This window comes from Micropterus dolomieu, linkage group LG19 (genome assembly GCF_021292245.1).
Source record: "Micropterus dolomieu isolate WLL.071019.BEF.003 ecotype Adirondacks linkage group LG19, ASM2129224v1, whole genome shotgun sequence".
NCBI lineage: Eukaryota > Metazoa > Chordata > Actinopteri > Centrarchiformes > Centrarchidae > Micropterus > Micropterus dolomieu.
Window position 1 is genome coordinate 27,602,746 of NC_060168.1, and position 22,069 is coordinate 27,624,814.

Here is a 22,069-nt window from a genome sequence, read left to right on the forward strand (position 1 = left end):
AGTTCCTTGTCTTTGAACGTATAAATCTGCAGGGGTTTTAACGTTGTCTCCATTGGATTGCACTCAAAACAATAAAATTACAGTAAACAGTACCAATTAATTTTAACCTAAAAATACATTTGCTGCTTCTGTAGGTGTAGTGTAGCGGTGCAATGTAGCATATAAATAATTAAATTTATCATATTACATACGCCTCTGGCAGTATGAGGTGCTGTAGATCAAATATATTAAATTCAAACATGTCTTTCAAAAGGAACATGTTCTTGTTGAATATCAAAGCCAAGCTTGTTATCCTTCAAATCAATGCAGCACAAAGTTTTTATGTAATATTTATGATTTGCTTGTGGTTGTTTTTCATCATCTATAGAAAACCAACAACTTAACTTTTTACTGCAGTTAAACATACGTGTTTGGTTGAATAAAACACAGTCTATATTTTCTATTTTTACTCAAATGATTAATGCAATGATTCAATTAGTTTAAGCAAAACAGACAGTTTTGCTTGAACAAAACTTACATGTTTATGTCTTGTTTGTTTAATTTTAATTTCCATTTTACTGTTCAATTTACAGTTCTACCTGACATGGACATCTCTCTTTGGCTTGGACCTCTTGAACAGTTCTTGGGGTGTTTATTTATAGCGCTTATGTGGGACTTACTTTTGTGCTCAATGAGTCTAAAAGTTGTGGTAATGGATAATAGATTAGAGCAGTGGTTCTCAAAATGTTTCTGTCATGCCCGCCTTCAGAAGCTCTAAGCATGTAAACTGAATTCTTATCAATCATTATTGGGGAAGCAACAAATACAAACAGAGCCCAGTTGAATTTCATTTAAACAAAAGAAATTATTCAGGTCTACGATGGCGTAAAAAAAAAGAAAAAAAAAAGGAGCTGTGGGAAAGGTAATATTCAGAGAAAAACACAATTAATCAGAGATTAAAAATGTAAATTTACAAACAAAAGATTATAAAATCATAAATATGTGAGAAACAGGTCTGTTAGTTTGTGGATTAATTGAACACAGCTGGGCTCAAGGGAACTTTCTGGGCTCCACCCACAACCCTTCAAGTTCAACTAGTGCATTACAACTTGTAGGCTATTCCCCTTGGCAACGCTGGAAGGGGACAGTGATTTCACCCACCCCAAAGGGCTTAATTTGTTGAATCCGGTACCTCCTTTGTAATTATCAGAATCTGCAAGCCCCACATACTGGCCTATAGCGTCACTGTATGCTGGCAAGTAGTTCAATGCTTTCTGGTGTCTAAATATTTTGACATATGATTACAGTAAGCCCAACAGCTAAGTGAGTCTGGCTACTGCAGCGTTTCAGACTGCTCAGAACGGGTATATTTCCAAGTTTAAATATCTAACCTCAAAGCGTTCTTCCAGGTGCATGGTGGTGCATTACACCGAAAGTGAACGAAAAACATTGCTGACCTGGCTGATGTTTCTTTGTGAAGTGTGCACACAATTGAACCCTCAACAGTGCCTGTGGTGTACCTATAATAACAGACAACATATTTGAATATACATAGCTTTTGTAGGCTGTATAAATAAATGTATAACAGCCTATTAAAATAAATATAATTTTTTTTTTTTTTTTACCATATTTTATACACATTTAATCATCTGTTAAGTTCTGTGTGTGTAGCATGAATGGACTACAAACTTTTGTTTAGTTTAACAACCTTTTGTTATAGACCTATAATGACAAACAACCTTGTAACATTTCTACATCAACTTATATGCAGATCAGATTTTACAATATATGAGTGTATTTATACTTCTGATTAAATACATGCAAATACGCTTTATGTTGCCTTTTCAGTTATGGTTTACGTTTTTACAATTTGTGCTTCCATGGGCGCAGCCATTGTTGTGACATCATTCATCTGCTACTCATGAAGTAGGGGTATATATTTTTTTTTAGTTCACAAGTAGGAACTCTGACTTCAAGTGGCGTTCCACAGTACTTTTTCTAGTTGGAGGTCGTAAATTTCCAAGTTCTTAGTAGTCTGGAACGCAGCATAAGTTAGGGTGTGTGTGTGTGTGTGTGTGTGTGTGTGTGTAGGCGTGGCGCTGTCCATAGTACTCAAATAGAGCGGAGGAAATTGATAAGACAGAAAGTCAGACAGCAGTTTCTACGTGTCTCCCCCTGTTGAATGTGAATGAATATTGTGAATGATCTGAATATTAAATGTAAATAAATGATGTTTGTTTATGGTGACAGTTAGCACCTCAGCATTATCTAATGGGCTCCAGGCATTGTGGATTTTTTTATGCTTTCCGTGACTTTTTCTCTCCCCACAACAGCACCTCTGTATACCTGAGTGTTTTTTCATAAATTTGTGAGTTTTATCTATTTTTTAAATCTCCAATGGTCCTAATAAACTGTCACACAGGTCAGCACGATAGTGCCAGAAGACCTTTTTTAAATTTTCCTACATAAATCATATTGCACTATATACCCCTTCAGTTTAAGTACCACTGGATAAGATGATCAACTTTTGCTAAGTATGTTTTTCTTACATTTGGAGTTGGATATGGTAATTTCTTTCCTCTAAACAAACTTTAGTAGTTACATTCCGCTAGGACCACCAGGTGCACATTTTAGACAGAGAAGATGGATGGTTTGAAAGAGGTGTCAAGGAAGCCATCTACACCCGGGTTGAGAAGCCGTCATTGAACAGGGGAGGGGGTCTACGCCACCACTTATCCCCCACTTACAATGCTGTCCTTTCATCACTTCCCAGGAAACTTAACAAACGTCAGTCAGGTCCCTTGGATGAGGGACGAAACATCTTCCAGTATCTTCAACCAAGTCCAGTTGCCCTTGACTTAACCTTCGTTGGATAACTAAGACCTGGATGACTGAGAATCTTCACAGACATATATAGCATAGGACAATTGCCCAAAGATTTTTTGGGATACAGCACAAACCATCCATCCATCCATCGTCAACCGCTTATCCTGAATACAGGGTCGCGGGGGGGCTGGAGCCAATCCCAGCTGACATCGGGCGCAAGGCGGGGTACACCCTGGACAGGTCGCCAGTCCATCGCAGGGCCACACATAGACAAACAACCACTCACGCTCACATTCACACCTAAGGACAATTTAGGGTCACCAATTAACCTAGTCCGCATGTCTTTGGATGGTGGGAGGAAGCCGGAGCACCCGGAGAGAACCCACGCAGACACGGGGAGAACATGCAAACTCCACACAGAAAGGCCGGAGCAACCAGGGTTTGAACCCACGACATTCATCCTATCTATAGCGCTCCCCTTCATATTTTTTGGATCAATGAACTAAATGTAAACAACTACTTATTTATTTCTGTTAGTTTGTCAAGATATTAGTATATTGAAACATCACTGCAGATCCATCTCACCCCTGACACAACCTGTTCCAGCTCCTCCCCTCTGGTAGGCGCTACAGAGCATTGTACGCCAAAACCAACAGACTCAGGAACAGTTTCTTCCCACAAGCCATCACTCTGATGAACAGCCGATATCTGACTCACAGTGTCAGGAACAGTTCCTGTGCAATAACCCAGTAACTCTGTCTCTAATCAGCACCTGTTTACTGGTTTCCACTCATTATTTATTTATTCACCATTCTCTATTTCAGTGCTGCTCATACTATGTTCATACTATGTCATATTGTATATACTGTACACCAATACACCTACCTCAGGTCATAAGGTCATAGGTGTCATTTATTTTTTCCAGCATCCTTTGCACTATGCTCCATCACACTGTGAACATGTGTATATGTATGCATGTATGTGTACCTGTATATCATATCCACCTTCAACAAGTACATAATGAGAATAGTTTACTCTTGCATCCTTTGCACTCTGATTACTGCACTATTTGTCAATATGTCTATATTGTTTTGTTCACAGTGTGTATATTAGTGTTGTCTACTCTGTAGTTTGTGTCTGATTTTATTTTATTATATTATTATTTTATTATTGTATATGTAAGCACATCACAACCAACGAGAGTGTGTATAAAAAGTGATGGATCCAGAACATGTATCGATCATATCTTCACTAATTCAGCAGAGTTATGTTCCAATGTCGTATCTATACCAGTAGGTTGTAGCGATCATAACGTAGTGGCATTAGTGAGGAAGACAATGGTGCCTAAAGCAGGACCTAAGATCATCGTTAAGAAATCATACAAACACTTTCGTGAAGACCGTTTCATTGAGGATGTAAGAAAAATAAGCTGGGAAAGTGTGTTGATGAAAGATGATCCAGATGAAGCACTTGAAGCTTTGAATAAGCAAATGATGAAAGTTATTGATAAACATGCACCTGTGAAAAAAAGGACTATCAGAAATATTAGATCCCCCTGGATTGATGATGAATTTAAGGATTGTATGATACAGAGGGATCAAGCAAAAAGAATGACAATTGAGTCAAGCTACACATCAGATTGGCAAGTTTACCGTATGATAAGGAATTACTTAACCAAGTTGAATGAAAGGAAGAGAAATTTGTATTATGAAAACATGATAAATAATGTTAAGTATGACAATAAAAAGCTGTGGATACTTTTAATGACATTATGGGCAGAACAAGCAAATCAACTCCATCCTGTATTGAAGCAGAAGGAAAATTTGCTAATTCTTTTATTAATCTTTTAATTGTAAAGTAAACAAACTTAGGAATTTGATGGACCAAATAAACTATAAGCAATTATATGACCTAATAACAAATCACATTATGAAAGATAAAAATTGTAAGTTCCAATTTACTGAAGTTACCGCAAGTTATGTGGAAAAATTGTTGTGTGGACATAAAGACAAACCATCAGGTATTGATAATTTGGATGGGAAACTATTAAAAATAGTAGCAGACCTGATTGCCATTCCTGTTTGCTATGTGTTTAACCTGAGTTTGGAGAAATTGGTTTTTCCACAAGCTTGGAAAACTGCAAAGATTATACCATTATCCAAGAATGGAAATGTATCATTCAGGCCCCAATAGTCGTCAAATGAGTTGGTTACCTGCTGTAAGTAAGATAATGGAGAGAATTGTTTATGAACAAATACAATTTTATTTTTCTGTTAATGATTTAAACACAGATTACCATCATGCTTATAGAGAGGGGCACTCCATTGAAACTGCACTGACTCAAATGTCAGATGAAGGGCTCAAAGAAATCGACAGTAACAAATTAGTAGGTGCTATATTATTATATTTCAGTGCAGCTTTTGATATAATTGATCATGGGTTATTCAAAAAACTAAAATGTTGTGGATTCAATCAGACTGCAATTCTTTAGCTGGAGCGCTATTTGACCAACAGGAAACACAGGAGTTTTTATTTAATGGAAGTTTTTCTGATGATAAACATATTAGCTGTGGAGTTCCTCAAGGAAGCTGCTTAAGTCCATTGTTATATGCTGTGTTTACAAATGAACTACCCTTAATCACGTATAGGGTAAAAGTTAGCATTTATGATGATGATGTAACAGTATACATGGCGGAAACCACGATTGAAGAACTTGTCTTAAATAGGGAATTGCAGTCTGTAGCTGAATGGGTAAAGAATAACAAACTAGTTCTTAATGTCTCTAAAACAAAGAGCATAGTATTTGGGAGAAATTGTTGCTCAAGAAAAGAGCCTAGATTAAAGTTGAATGTTAATGATGTTGCAGTTGAACAAGTTCAAGAGATCAAACTTTTAGGTATTACAATAGATAGTAAATTATCATGGTCTACGCATATTGATGAATTGGTGAGTAAGATGGGAAGAGGTATTTCAGTGATTAGGAGATGTTCTAAATTTTTACCCAAAAATGTAATGGGACAGATTATTAAAGGTATTAGTTCTTTCTCAACTGGATAATTGCTCAGTGGTTTGGTCTAGTGCTTCCATGACTCAGATGAAAAAATTGCAAGTTGCTCAGAATAAAGCAACACGTTGTACACTTCGATGCTCTTATAGAACTAATGTAAATACAATGTATAGCTGTTTAACCTGGTTACGGGTAAAAGATAGACATACTGCCTCTTTGATTTATTTTATAAAAAATATTTCCGTTACTAAATTACCAAGGTATTACATAGACAGCTATGTTGGAGCTCAGATGTGCACGACTATTATACCAGGCATGCTACTGAGGGTATATTTACACTACCCAAAGCAAAAACCAGTATGATGAAGAACACTGCAATGTAAGGGTGCTCCGATCGATCGGTCACAGATCGTTATCGGCGATAACGACTTTAACTAGTTTGATCGGTCGTCCGTAAAAAGGCAGATCAGAAACCCCGATCAGGTGATGCAATACTCGCCAGACAAATTGTTAATGGCAGCTAAATTGGTTTCACTATGTGGTCTGAGCGGTTTTCAAAGCTAGCTAGCACCATAGTCCTCATCTCACCCACATGCCGCCCGCTACCAGGGTTTGTCTTGACCACAACGCATCAGGCAGAGACTGATCCTTCAGTGAGTATCTGATGCAAAGAGAGGTGCCCCTTAATCTGACTGCCACTCTCTCTCAAGTTTCTATTTTAAAACGGAGACGTTTCGATGTTTACGCCTCTCGTCCAGATTAAAATGGCGAATCCGTGGGCAAAAATGGAGGACTTTATTAAACGATGACACAGACACTCACATTTGGCTTCCTGATTGTCTTTTCAGTCATGCAAAACAAAAACACGATACTACTGACAGTTTTAGTTTCAGTATTTTTATTAAAATATTTTGTACTGTGTAACTAGGGATGGGGTTCGAGACCTGGTTCCAAAAGGACCCGGTTCAAAATTTCTCAAAACCCAAAAATCAATAAGGTTCGAGCTTATCGATACTGCTATGGAGACTTGCGGGCTATGATGTAACGTTATGTCTCGAGCGTCAAATTTGATTTAATTTGAAACGCAATCGATAAGACAATCATCAGGTTGCAGTCTCTGCTTGCTCTCTGTCGGCTCCCACACACACACACACACACACACACACAGCAGAGTGAGAGGCTGCGCCGTCGTGGTGGAATACGGTGAGGGTTAAGTTAGCTCCAAACTACTGTAATGTTAGTTGATGACAGCTACGCTCGTTACTGTAAGTGATAAGTGAAGTGCGATAAAACCTTCGCAAGTAAAAAGACAATACTTTTATCAATACACCTGTCTGTAAGGTAACGTTAAACATGTAGAAATGGTTAATTAAATCATCTGTCCTCAGAATCTCATCCTGTATGTTTTATACAAAAACAGCTAACGCTAGCTTGGCATTAGCCAAATGTTAAAAACGAGCTAAATAGAAAGCTGTCTGTCTGGAGCACAGACTGGTCTGTAGTCTTAAAAACTCAGCTGCTGGCTGAGACAAACCAGCCACTTCTCCTCCTACCTGGTAACGTTACCTGCAGCCAGCGAGAGAGGAGGAGGGACTGATACAGACTGATGTTATTCTTTCTAAACGTCACTCACTACTTGTGATGTCAGATAAAGTTAGAGTTACTTTGCTGTTGTAAACATTAATGTTGCTGCTCAAGAAACAACATTTAGCTGTATTTAAAATATTAAATTAAAAACAACCAGGCAGTTAATATGCACACTTCAATATATGTTTATTTATCGCAAGTTATCGCACATTAAATATTTTCCTCATACCCTGCAGGCCTACCTCATGTCTTACTAAATAACCATCACTAAATAATAGTAAAGTATCAATAGTGCTATCAATAAAATCAATCAATCAATAAAATCAATCAACAAATAAAAAATCGGATCGTTAAGCAGTCTCAATAAGGGTATCCGTATCAATAAAATTAACGATCCTCATCCCTATGTGTAACACTTGCAGGCTACTGTGCATGTCGCCGTATTTACTTTGCGAAAACTCCCAGTCTGTTTTCCGCCTTCACAGTCTCTTTGTACTCTAGTGTTGCTTTCAGTAACAGTTCCACTTCGATGTCAGTCAATGCAAAAAAGATTCTTGTGTGGTTCTTCGTCTGTATTACTTTCTTATTTTGCCAAAGACCATCTGCTCCATGTTTACACCGGCACGAGCATGCCCAGTCTACGTGAACGGCCACAAGATGTGTATTTTCAGTCTTTTTAATATTGACGGAGATCAACTCTGACACACAGCTAAAACGCTGCTGTGGACGGAGAAGATTGTATTTGTTATAAAACACTTTTAAAAAAAATGTAGTAGTGTGGATGTAGCCTCACATTACCTCACTTCTCTCTCTACTCCTCTCATCATATCAGCCCTCCCGTTCTCACCCAGTATCCTCCCGTTTAAATATTAATAATAATAGTATTTAAAGTGTTTGCTACTCTCTCCTCTGGTAAAGCCAGTGGCAGTAGGCCTATGTAAAAGATGTAGACTGTGCTTCTTGCACAAGGATTTAATAAATGAAAACCCACTGAAATAATATTAGGTCTATACAAGTGGTAAACTATATCAAATTATAATGAATATAGTAACTATAAGTAATATTAACAATATACTAACAGTACAATATGGAATTAACATAGTATTTTTATTTCTTTAAATTTCCCTCATTTTCAAATCTCAATGGTGACAGTTTTGACTCCTTTGTAGCCCACTCTCCCTCTCTCTGCTCCTCTCTCTAACCCCTAAAGCCCACAGAACCTGCCTGAGCTGTCCAGAACAAAAGCGCCAACTTCAAAATTTATCATTGACTCAAGATGCCTGTGCTCCTTTATCTCCTAAATATTTTGGCTACAGCAGGTTTTATTGTTGAAGTAAATTTGTAAGGATTCTGTTTGTTCTGTTTTTGTATTTTGTTCCACAGGAAAGCTATAATTGTTAAGCTATAAGATGTTCGCAGTAACCAGGTAAAGGCTGCTATGGTTTAAGTCTTTAAGATTGAGGGAGTGGAATTTGTTGGCCATGTTTCCTGGCAATAAAATAAACAGTTGTCAATTCATGATACTTTATCATCTGTTAATTTACTTAATACATTGTTTTTAGGACTAATTAAATAAATATACAGTATACTATATATTGCTACATGATAAATAAAAGGCTTCAAATAGAGCCAGTGATCGGTATCGGCCGATACTGCTTTCAACAATCGGTGATCTGCCCAAAAAATCCTCATCAGAGCACCTCTACTGCAATGTATGGAGCTATGGTTGCATGGAACACTCAGCCTGAGCATATTATTCAGAAGAACAGTAAGAATTGCTTTAAACTGTCATTGAAACAACATCTGGTGAAAAAGGTAGGTAGGCTTTATCTAGACTTTTTATAGTGCAATGTACTGTCTAGATAATAGATTTTCTTATTTTCTTTTTCTTCTGTTTGTTCAGAGTGATTTTTACTGATGAGAGCTGGGTTATGTAATGTGTTGTATCGTGTTTGTGTTGGTGGTTGTCTATGTGGACTCCAGGAAGAATAGCTGTTGCTTGGACTACAACTAATGAGGATCCTAATAAATGAAGTGAAATAATATGAACACAAACAAGAAAATATAAGAATATAACAACATGAATTGATAATGCTTACTAACACAAAGACAGACTGTAAAGAATCTACAGAACATAAATCAAACCCTTTAATCACACTGTAAAATGGAGCTTCCAGCTTGCTGCATAAAATATTATGAAGGGAAAGAATGCAGCTTATAACATAATGTAATAGTGTGATTTAATCAGCCTAGCTGCTGTTTGAAGTAGATGTTGCAATTAAACACAAATTAATAACAATCCTCAAAGAGATGGTTGCTAAATTTGCTAAAATTCTTGCAGGTGTTATCACTTTGATATCACTCCTCTATACAACCTCCATCTGCGACTGGACTTTCTCCAACAAAAGGAAAAAATTAACTACATACACACAACAAAAGAGGCATCCTAGCAAGATGAGATTAAAATCACATTAGAAGAACTACTGACAGCAAAGCTCATCGTGTTTCCAAGATTCAAGGGCACACCGACAACTATGAATCAAATTAAAGTATAGGATGACAAGCGAATGTCCAGTGTCCACACATCTCTTCATCACAGTGCTTTGCAATCATCAGTTATAATAGCTATGCTACAGATCATTGTCTTATGGTTGAGGAGGAGGAGAAGGAAGAGGATGGCAATTGCCAGGCAGAAAACAACTATGGGCGGGAATCTTTTGGAATCTCACGATTTGATTCAAATTCTTGACATCACAATTTGACTCCGATCACTTCTGGATTCAAACCAATTTAATTCATTAAATTGAAAGGGGACTCCATGTTTAGGTTCTTAATCCAGTGCATTCTGTGTAAAACTTTACTTGCGTCTGAAGCTAGATGGTCTTGATGATCACTGTCTGACCAAACACTTAAAGGAAAGAAAAATGTGTACATTGTTACACACTACGGATGCTGCTGGCTTTTCTCAATGTTTATTCAACTTTTCATTTCATCCTCCAGTATAGCTGGGGCAACGCTTTCTTGTAACTGGGCTTGATCGATTTATCCCTCACCCCTAGAAGCAACCCAGTACAAAACAGGGTAACAAGGCTGCTGGTGAGGGTTTTCATAAAAAAACCTTCTCAATCAGTTTTGGAGTGACAAGAGGTGCCAACAGTGTTTTGAGTTTTGGGGGTAGGCCTATGCTTTCACATTTGGATCATAGTCTTGTGATTTCAATATGCTTTTGGGCTATCAACATAAAGAAGATGAGCAGGTCAGGAAGCTGTAATTTACTCTTGATCGTGAAGGTAACAGCTTGTAGCAAAACCCACTTATGACAGGAGCTGCCATATAAACCTATAACCAATGACTTACCAGCTAATTTAGGTGACATGTTGGGGTTTAGTGTTTTGTCACTTTGACAGGAGTCAGGGCTGTGAATAAACAAACGGAACCTGCAGCCTTTAAAATTAGACTACTGTAGCTCCTCATCCTTGTCATACAGCACAAGGGATAGCTGCTCCAGGCCATGTCCTTCAGTAAATATTAACTGTCCTCGCCATCTGCAGTAACTTTGGCCCTCATTTTCCATTTGAAACCACACTGTACCGTTGTTCCTCATATTTCTTGTGCCCCTGATTGCAGGTATCAGTAATCTTAATTTCTGAGTGCCTTTACTTGGAAAACACCAAGATCATAGATTTTCAAATGTGTACATGTGGGGAGTTTTGATTCACCTTAACATTTCACCCTCATCATATTTTTAATTTCTGCACCTAATTTCATGTGTATTATTATTGGTTATTCTCTTTTCATCTTCAATGCCCCCTTCCTGTCCACTGCATGAAAAGAGCTACTAGTGGAGACACAAAGAGTGATGAGACAATTGTGCTTTGAAATTTCCCTGAACATATCAGTTTTCAGCAAATGGGTCAATGCCACTCCCTACAGCTATGTCATACATCTACACTGTTTTTCTACTGCATCTGTCTTCATTCAGCTATAATAAGGGAGGCTAAGGGTGCCATGTACTCAGTGATGTGACTATCATTAACAGATGCCCGTGTCAAAGATGGAGACTGGAGAATAAAAAAATAAAAAAAAATCAATGAAAAAAGCGACATTATCTTTGTTTCACTGTTATGCCCCTGCACTGATTTAGGTTGCCAATGTTCTGTTACTCGAAGTTTTCCAATGATCGAGTTTTGTGAAACACTGATTTGTCCACCTACAAGGGACATATTAATACTCACTGTCATTGCTCCAGACAATAGCCCTTATTAATGTCTCCTATTAATATATGGCAGAGTGAGTCATGGAGGCATCATTCATTCCTGTTCTGAAAAGTAATTTCATTGAGTTCTCTCAGGTAGTAATGCCATGAACGTGGTCTTGTATTTCTCTATTCTCTGCATCATGTCAAACTAATAACATAATTCTCTTACTGACCATTGAAATGGCATAATGACTGACAGTGAGTTTATGCAAGCCCAGAATATTGTTAGGATATGTAGCTCACTTAGAAACTTTCTCTCTCTTTTTATAGCTTGTTTGCCCTTATTTTGCCTTTTTCTTAACTGTGATAAGGTTGTTGTCACAAATATCCATTTCAGAGTAACAAAGACCCAAAAATATGTAATATCATATAAGCTTGTTTCTTATGCCATCAATGTACACACACCAAAGATAGTCACCCAGCTTCTGTAGTGCTTGTGTGTGTGTGGCTCTTAGTAAAAAAAAATCAATCTGATCCTGCATCAACTGATCTGATACACAGCAGATGAGCACATAATCTGGATAGACTGAACTGGAACATTAATCTCCTCTGCCCTGAGTGCTGCAGAATTCAACAGGAACATTTAGCCAGATGCCACATCCATTATATTTTATGTCCAAATTTCAGAATATTGTACCAGAAGAAATAATAAAGTGCATTTGTCAATATCTCCAAAATAAACAAGAGTATAGAGCCTGCAAAAGTCAGTTAATTTTTTGATTTGATATCTGGTCTCAGACAGGTCAACCTCATTTTAGAGCAAAACCCTTGATCATCAAAGCAGATTGTTATGTACACCAACTCTAACTTCAGAGTCGGCCGGCACCAAGACCCTGCAGCTGACAATGGTTTGGATGTCCTTGCAAACTTAATGATCCACAGGTCTAGATTTTAATGAGGAGCTTGTTCTTTGGCACTGCTGTCGATGACAATGCCAGGTCTCGTACAGAGGTTGCAGCACTAATGGTGCCACAGAGTCATTAAAAAGAAAGCAAGAATGCACAGGAGGCTCTGAAGCCCTTTACTGTACACAAGTTGATCTCACTGGAGTGCCTCTCCAGTGGGAAACATCACTAAGGTAGAATCTCTCTGGAGGCCAGATGCTATGATGCTTCATGAACATGTTTTTCTTGGCACAGCCCAGGGGAGTCATCCACAAAGAGTTTGTTCTGCTGAGATGCCAGGGAAGCACATAACAACAAAAGCACTATAGTTAAACAAGCCCTACTTTTATAGACAGCCTAATTACAGATGTTCGTTATTGCTGTGCCTGGTTTGGTACAAAAAAGTAAAATGTAACTGCTGTACAGCAGTAAAAAAAAAATACACTAAGATAAAAAGTTGTTCTAATTTGTATTTTGCAGAGAGCAGATCCCAGGCTGCCTGACCACATCTGCAGGTAGCGTAGCTCGCATTGTATTCCGATCTAGGTAAGTATAAACACAATCTGTAGCCTACAACATGCATCCATACACAACATGCACCTTACACTCCCTGTACCCTTCACATCCCTAATAGTTTAGGATATTTACCTAGGCTTACTTAAGTGAGACTGTTATTCTAGTTAATGTTTACATTTGCAGCTTTTATCTAGTTTCAAGAAGTAGTAGTAAACTAAGTATCTTTGGCTTTGGACTGTTGGTCTGCCAACAAAAGCAATTTAAAGATGTCAGGTATTACAGTAAGTGCTATTCTAGGTTCTGACATAGCAGTCATTAATCACGTTTTGGCAGTAATTCTATTGTATATTCAGGATCATATTGCTGGGCAGGCATAACTGTGATTAAAAACAGTACTATTATTATTGCACTGCCCATACCCTGTCATGCGTATTAAGCATGACACTACATCGGCTGACTGCTAACTTAACATATTTTACATTACACCCATTTAGTCATCTAAATCAGTGGTTCCCAACCTTTTTTCCTTGGCGCCTCCCCCTACTTTTATCTAAGAAAAGCTGAGCCCCCCCTGAACATGTACTTTATACAGGTATGATGTAATCTAGCAACACCTGCTCAGCTCAAATGTTGAAACACAGCCCATGTAAAAAACTTGATCATTGTTTCCCAACATCATGATGAAATAGCAAAGTAAATGATGTAGTGCAACCGAACAGTAAGTAGTAAATAAAAAAAATTGAGAAGATCTGGCATGGACGGTTTATTGGGAGCCAAATGTCTGAAGGTTTTCTAAATGTATGATCTCCCAGATAATTGGATGTGCTGAATGCACTGAAACTACTTGCTTGATGTGCCGCAACCTTCGCCGTGATTGTCTCTGCTCATAGCAATTGCCTGCTACAGATTGCTCGTCTTCATGCACACATTTCCCTCCGCAGATTGGACAGGCTTTTGTGCACCACTTAATTTTCAATCAGATCCGATCCTGGCTAAGTTGCCATGCAGTGCGAGGGGTAAATGGTGGGTCATATGCTCTCCCCAGTGCTAATGAGAAGCTTCAGTCAACACATGTCTGTCATTTTTTATCCTGTCTTCCATAGCAGATAAGAGGCACAGAGAAGGTCTGACAAGGTCTGTCCGTTTCCAACATAGACCCATCCAGCTGGGAGCAGAACCAATAGTGTCTCAACTTCTTGCATATGCGGGTCAGTTCAAAAGCAATCATCTCCAGCGGCTCTAAATTTAAACTTGTCCAGGGGACTAATTGTATGTCTATCAAATTAAAATGAAGCACATTTTTTTCAGTGATCATAAGATGCCTTGGACTTGTCTGCTGATTTGACGTCACATTAAAACATCATGTAGACATTTGAATACAGTATATAAATTATACAGTCTCACAGCTTCTGCTAAAGATTGAATCGAAGGTACTGCAACATTATATTCTACTTTAGCCCTATAATTTTATATATAATAAAATTGTATATTAAATACTAAATTGCTAGCAATATCATACAATACCCAAGAGAAATCTGAATATGCAAATGCAGTATATAAACATACTAATAGAAAACTCTCTCTGCATATCACTAACACATTGTTTTGTGAATATTTGCACTGGAGGAATTTATATGTTTAAAAAACAGTAGTGTGGCAGAGGACTGGTGGGCTTTGTTTGGATTTAAAATCTGCTGAACACATATGGGTCTAAAATAAGATGACCTGCACATCCATAATTAAAATTAGGTTTGTACTGACTGACCACTGAATGCAAGCTGCTAATAAATGATGCAACTAGACCATTGGTTAGTCATTAGCTTCTGTATATCTAACAATAAGGAAGGTATGAGCCAATTTGTGGCAGTCAGCAAAGCATTAGTGAAACCAGCCTGTCATCCATCTGGCATTGAACATTAATTTACGGCTTTTTGAATTTAACAGTCTATGGTCATAGATTACAACCAGTTTAATACACTGGAGAGAAGAAAGAACTTATGCTGCTGTAAGGACAGGTATTTCATGCAGTACCTGTGGCAACAACTTGTGGCCGTATTTACTAAGGCTTTTGCGCCAGTTGTTCAGGTTCCGGTGTTCATGCTACCCCAAAGATGTGCTGTATTTATGAAATATACGCACCAAGCTACAGTTGCAGATTTCTTGCCATTTGTGCTAGTGTCTGCATGGTGCAAATCTTACGTCGCATATGAAAGGATGATTATGTAAAACTCTGAAAAAGTAGAACATGGGGAATGGCACTGATTTTGCAGGTAAAATAAAAATTGATGGCACTAGATATAATTTCAGGGGATCACCAAAGTTACAATTCATCATGAGCAGAACATGAACAATTCATCCAATAGTTGTGAAGCTACTTCAGACAATAATGGATGACCAAACTCAGTAGGGTTTGTCCTCTGGGGACCATTAATGTCTATACCAAATTTCATGACAATCAACCCAATAATGGTTGAAATATTTCAGTATTGGACTGACCGACCGACCGAAATTGCTATCCCTAAGGCCAGCCGCTGACGTGGCTACAAAGTAATCACTTGCTTCTTAGCCCACGGCCTGACTTTCTACCAAATTTAATTGAACATAGATATCCAAGTAAATATCAGACAGAGACAACTGGGACACAAAACATAACTTCCTTAGTGAAGGTAACTTATATTGAACTAAAGGAAATTCATTATTATGCTGTGATAATGAGCATATAGCTCCATATTGCTAGGTACATTAAACCCATTGCCTTAAGGACAAAAAATCAAGTGACACATTTAACATGCCGTTGAGGGCACATTCCATTTTACCCACTAATAACCCATGAATCATAATTACATCTAGATTTGGCTGTAAGCTCTATTACATTTGCTCAATTATCCATTTCCTCTTATTGCCATGGTGCCTTTTGTAGTTGCAACAAAGAACAAATTCTGTGCAGCTGTGACATTTTCAAGCAATCCCTCTGATTTCCTGTGTCAAGATTTAAAACTGTAAAGAACATTTTTATAATTCATGGTTTAACAAGATTTTTTTTTTTATCATTTATGGTTTTATTTTTAAATATTTGTAAGTGCAGAGAAGAAAACGATGCCTTCAGCAGAGGTTACTAATCGCTACAAAAGGTTTCCGCGTCCTCTCCCTGGAGCTCTCATCCAATGAGAAATTGATTACATATCAGTCAAAGTAAAAAGAAAACGTTTGGACTAAGCAAGGAATGAATTGAGAGAAAAAAAGAGGGCTAGTGTTTTTTTTATTCCGTCTTTTGGCTCACGTTGATCTGATATTGATTGTCTGACATTGGTCAAATATCCCACTCTGCATTGCGGAAATATACTGATTGGGTGTAGAGGGGGTGGGAGAGGGTTAGTCTGAGAGGACAGGACACATGAGAGAGGCTGATTAGGCCTGTCACCCACCAGGGATGTATCATCGATCTGAATGCCTTTTTCTGTGATTGGGATGAAACAGATGCTTTGATTTTTAACATTGGCTTACCTACAATGTTTCTGCACAGGCTGCTCTTAATAAATGCCAAGTCATGAGGCGGCTGTTTTAAGATGGTTGTTATTTTGGCTCTTGTATAGTGTAGGGGATTGTTGTAAAATCCTGTTCATGTTTTCCTCCCTGCAGTGAGGCTTTGTTCATCTCTAAATTGAACATGTCAGTGGTGGAAGAATGCGTACTTGGTGAGAAGGATGTGCTGTTTGTTTTTGTTTTGGCTTTACAATCGAAAGATGTTACCCCCAAAACTCTCTGTAAGGAGGACCACAGAGAGCAACAGTATATAGATCCAAAGCCATTCCCAGTATTGTATCAAGTTACTTTTTAAAGTTAACAAGAAACCCAGTCGAAATCAATCAAGAGACTGAGTCAATCGCTCATGAATATTATGAATATGCTGCTGAATAAGTATCCCCTTCAACCTGAATGGAACAAAGGTGGAGTGTGTCAGGAGCTTTTACTTCACTGATGTCTAGCTTTACAAAAGGGAGAGCAGCCTTGTTTCCAGGGACCAAGAATAATTGGTGTGTTTATACAATCAACAGTAGAGAGCAGTCAACCTTCTCTGGGGAAATATGAACACTACACCACTACCACCTGCTCCTGCCTCCAAACCAAGCTGTGCATTTTACAAAGAGCTATATGGCTGGCTTCAGATTGTGTCTTTTATTGTTTATGTTGCACTCACTATGCAATATTATACACTACTGTGTTTGTCCATATTTTATGCGATTGGTTCTTGTCCATTTTACAATGTCTCTTGTGTAAGCAACATTCTGTTCTACTGATATGTGTTGTGTTATTTGATGTACTGCATGTGCTTGTATTTTGACATTAAGTATATAGATTTGAGATACATAATGCATCAACTTCAGAATGGTAATAGCTTTGTGAAGAAGATTACAGATACCGCCCTAATTAGGATGCTGCTCAACCTCATTATTTGAAGCTTTGCCCATGTTTAACATGAACATCCAACAGTGTAGATAAGTCATCAAATGTGGAAAAGCAGAATAGGTCTCCTTTAAACGAATAGTTCGACATTTGGTTTCTAACAATAATGAGAAGGGTGACACCATTTTCTCAGTCCAAAGAGAACAAAATCCACCTACCAACACCTCTAAAATCTTACTAATTAACATGTTTTGTAAATTAGTTGAACAAACATTAAATCTTGTTTGTTCAATCTGTACAAAGACATAAAAGTAAAAATAACAATTCGCTGGTTCACAGGGGGTTATGTGCCAAACTAGCAGCAACTTCCTGGACTCTCTGCTGGTTGCTTGGCAACTGATTAATTAGTGAGCTTTACAGGGGTGGATTTGTTATCTTCTTAGATTAGCCAGGCTAGCTCTTTCCCCCTGTTGTCTTTGTGTGTAGCTTCATATTTAACGGACAGATATGAAAGTCTTTTACACATAATGGAAAACTATTTCTTCAAGTCCACAGTCCCCAAAGTAAATTGCATTCAGATTTTGGGTATAATTTCTGCAAAATGAGCAAAATCCACAATATACAACATTGTGATCGTTTTTTTTGTTCACTTTGGGTGGATGAGATTATATATTTTCATTCCAGTGTTGCTGTATATTTGAAAATATGTTCAATAAGCCATTTAAATAAAGGGTAGGAACATGCTCTGTCTGTATGCCCAAATGGAGGTTTTCACTATTTTACCAACCAAATAGCAAAAGATTAGAAGGGCACTTCCTAATGATGGTTGCTTAACTGCCAAAGAGGCTGATGGAGTAAACTAGCTTATCAGCAAACATTCGGCTGATGGTAATTTCCTAACCTGCTAAAGTCTCTCACTCATAGATGCTTCAGTTATTGATCTTCTACTATATGTTGAAAAAGTCTTCTTAATTCACTTTCATTTCCCTATTCCTTTAGGTCATAAGTAACCTAGATGCAGTCCTGTGTGGCTCAGTGGGTCAGGCATGGCAATAACACTGCTCAGGCCTAAGCATTTGTGTTCCACAGTGGTACCTATAGCAAAACTGCATATCCGCTGTTTGGATGAGAGCACATGACCTCATATCCTTTTATTTTAGCACCTGTCATTGTAGGAAGTTAACCTGAGTCAATTAAATCCCACAGGTTGTGGGTCAACAGGACCACACATACATTGCAAAGGGTACAGTGCAATGCATACAGTATCCACTGGACCATCCACATCCTACATTAGTTAAAGGTCACATGAGCTCTTACCTTTATAGAAGCACTCTTCACTGTGCATGATGGTAATCCTGTGTCCTCTGAGACAAGAGGCCCGGTGGAGTTCACAATGGTTCTGGTACAGCTTCCCATCTGAACCGCACACAGGTTTATAATGCGGTTTACAGTGATCCAAGCACTTACACTCCCCTTGGCCTGTCTCATGGTTAACTACACAGTGACGCCCCAAGCCACAGTACTTGTGTTCACATGGACCTGGATAGCCATTGTGTCCCATAAAACCTGCAGAAAACACAGAAAAAAACAGAAGAAAAAACGAGTTACATTTTTTTCTGACCCCAACCAGAGATCTGTACGTGGATCTGAACAGATGGAAAGCTGTGATTACACTCTTATTACAGGATGAATCTTATTTAGGCTGTTTCAGTCCCCTCAACACTCAGACAATCCCTGTCAATACTGGGTAGTGTTTTTCTCAACTCACAAAGTGACAGCCAAATCCATAAATTATGCGAGTCAAGTTCACTACAAAGCAGTAACAGTGGGAGTGATTAAAAAAGTCAACCCAAATATTATTGAAAATGCAATGAAAACGAAAACATCTTCTGTTTTGTAATTTGATATTTGCAGGCAGAGAGGCAAGTCTGCAAATCTCTCATATAAATGTAAGTGCATCTTAACCTGTTGGTAACTACCAGCTATTTGCCCCTATTTCCAGGACAAATGCCTAAATTGTTACCCAAAATGAATCAGAAATAACTTCTCAACTATTAGGCCTAGATGTATAATTCTGGTCTCCTTTGATAGGTCAGAAGCGTAGGAATATGAATCAATAAAGCTATTTATTTTGCTATTAAAGAGTAAACAGAGATCAATATTTTACTATATTTTAGTAACAGAATATCTCCAATAGTTGTGAAGCCACCTGGAATACAAATGTAACTGTAAATTTGATGAAAAGAAACTAATATACAACAGTTATTACACAATGTTTCAAAAATATACCAGGTGAATGTCCCTGTTTTGGCCATATTTACGGTTTATATGTTCACTGGTATTGGGAGTTTTCTTCAAAACACTATTTCTGTCCATACAACCATGTTCCAAATAACAAAGCTTCCAAAACGTTGAAATAGTAAATATTCATTAACATGCCTATGACCGAATGAACTCTCATGCTTTACAGGCCCACAACTTCAGAACATCCTACAGGGTAAGTGGGCTATATCTTTTCGTCTTGAGAAGACAAATCGTTTGGTATATTGGATGTCTGTGTAACTACAACGAGTCGGCCGGCAGACAACGATAAAGACAGTCTGTTCCAAAGCAACGCTTTTCCTCTCCTGCAGTTTTAGGCGAACCGAAACTCAGAGAGCTTAGATGGATTGCACAATATCCAAAATGGCAGCCAGAATTATTTTTGTCAACAAGTGAGCTATTCTTGAACAGATAACAGCGAGAACAGCAAACGTAAGTCAGCGTTTGTAACTGTATATGGGTAACGGTGCGTTTGTTGTTGTTGTTATCCGGCTAATAACTCTGAGTTTGGTGATTTGAGTGATATGAGTTACACAACTGATCAGAGCTGGAGCTGAGCTTTCTTTAGAGTGGTCGGACTGCGGTGTAGGATGAGATGAGAGATATCTAGAAGGCAATAACTGGAGGTGTACAGTGTTCACAGAGTGATTTATGTTGTGATATAAGCTCATTTAGATGCTTGGTGTTTGATGTGCGTATGGTATGGATAAAAATGGTTGGTTTGAGATTCTAGATGAGCCTCCTAGCTTCACGGAGGTGGCTGGCATGGATAAGGTGACAAAATACTAGGATGAGACATGGATTTCTCATTTACATTTTGCACGAAAATTGATCGACCCTGTACCGGGTAAGTCAGGGCTTAACTTCATCAAATAACTTTAAATTAACTAGCAGAGAGAAATATGTTCAATATGTCTATATGTCTATGTGGTATGTGTAAGTATTATGTAGCCTGATAGGAAGATCTAAGGCTGTCTCAGTTCAGCTTAAATCCCATTCCGGGCAGTAAACCCTCAACATATTTTTTCCACCTCTTACTGTGTATTCCCACGTAGGCTTTGCCATATTAAGGTTTTCAAGTTAGTGGTGAAGTGAGTGTACTTTTTTAAACTTCTGACAACAAGTGTGCGAGAGGGGCCAGTAACATCACCACTGTTGTACTTAACAACCAGCCTGTGGAAGTAGTGGAATATTTAAGTACTTAGGCACAATGACTGATCACACTTTAAGTTTTAATGAAAACTCAGTATTTTTAAGACAGCCAATCAGTGACTGTTTTTAATTATAAAGCTGAGGAGCTTTAGGGTTAGTCAATACATACTCGAGATGGCATACAGGGGCCCGGTAGAAAGCATCTTGCAGTTTAATATAACAGCTTGGTATGGCGACCTGAATGTGAAAGACAAAAACAAGCTTTCCAAAATTGTTAATATTGCAGGGAAGGTGATTGGCAAGCCACAAAAGCAGCTCAGTAATATATCTGACGGTACTCAGGGAGGCCAGACAGATACAGTGGGTACGGAAAGTATTCAGACCCCTTTAAATTTTTCACTCTTTGTTTCATTGCAGCCATTTTCCAAAAATCAAAAAAGTTCATTTTATTTCTCAGTAATGTACACTCAGCACCCCATCTTGAAATTTTTGCAAATTTATTAAAAAAGAAAAACTGAAATATCACATGGTCATAAGTATTCAGACCCTTTGCCGTGACACTCATATTTAACTCAGGTGCTGTCTATTTCTTCTGATCATCCTTGAGATGGTTCTACACCTTCATTTGAGTCCAGCTGTGTTTGATTATACTGATTGGAATTGATTAGGAAAGCCACACACCTGTCTATATAAGACCTTACAGCTCACAGTGCATGTCAGAGCAAATGAGAATCATGAGGCCAAAGGAACTGCCTGAAGAGCTCAGAGACAGAATTGTGGCAAGGCACAGATCTGGCCAAGGTTACAAAAAAATTTCTGCTGCACTTAAGGTTCCTAAGAGCACAGTGGCCTCCATAATCCTCAAATGGAAGACGTTTGGGACGACCAGAACCCTTTCTAGAGCTGGCCATCCGGCCAAACTGAGCTGTCGGGGGAGAAGAGCCTTGGTGAGAGAGGTAAAGAAGAACCCAAAGGTCACTGTGGCTGAGCTCCAGAGATGCAGTCGGGAGATGGGAGAAAGTTGTAGTAAGTCAACCATCACTGCAGCAATCCACCAGTCGGGGCTTTATGGCAGAGTGGCCCGACGGAAGCCTCTCCTCAGTGCAAGACACATGAAAGCCCGCATGGAGTTTG

At 38.3% G+C, this 22,069-nt stretch overlaps 1 protein-coding gene across 1 annotated transcript in view; it reads right to left on the reverse strand.

Annotated features, from left to right (window-relative positions):
* fstl5 (follistatin-like 5) overlaps window positions 1–21,138 on the reverse strand; it is a 100,190-nt gene extending 79,052 nt beyond the window's left edge. Inside the window, exons 1-2 of the mRNA XM_046030004.1 lie at window positions 21,105–21,138; window positions 18,779–19,027 (exon numbers count right to left, since the gene is read on the reverse strand). Coding sequence (XP_045885960.1) covers window positions 18,779–19,027; window positions 21,105–21,138 — 283 coding nt within the window. The remainder of the gene's footprint in view (window positions 1–18,778; window positions 19,028–21,104) is intronic.
* Between the last annotated feature and the right edge of the window lie 931 nt (window positions 21,139–22,069).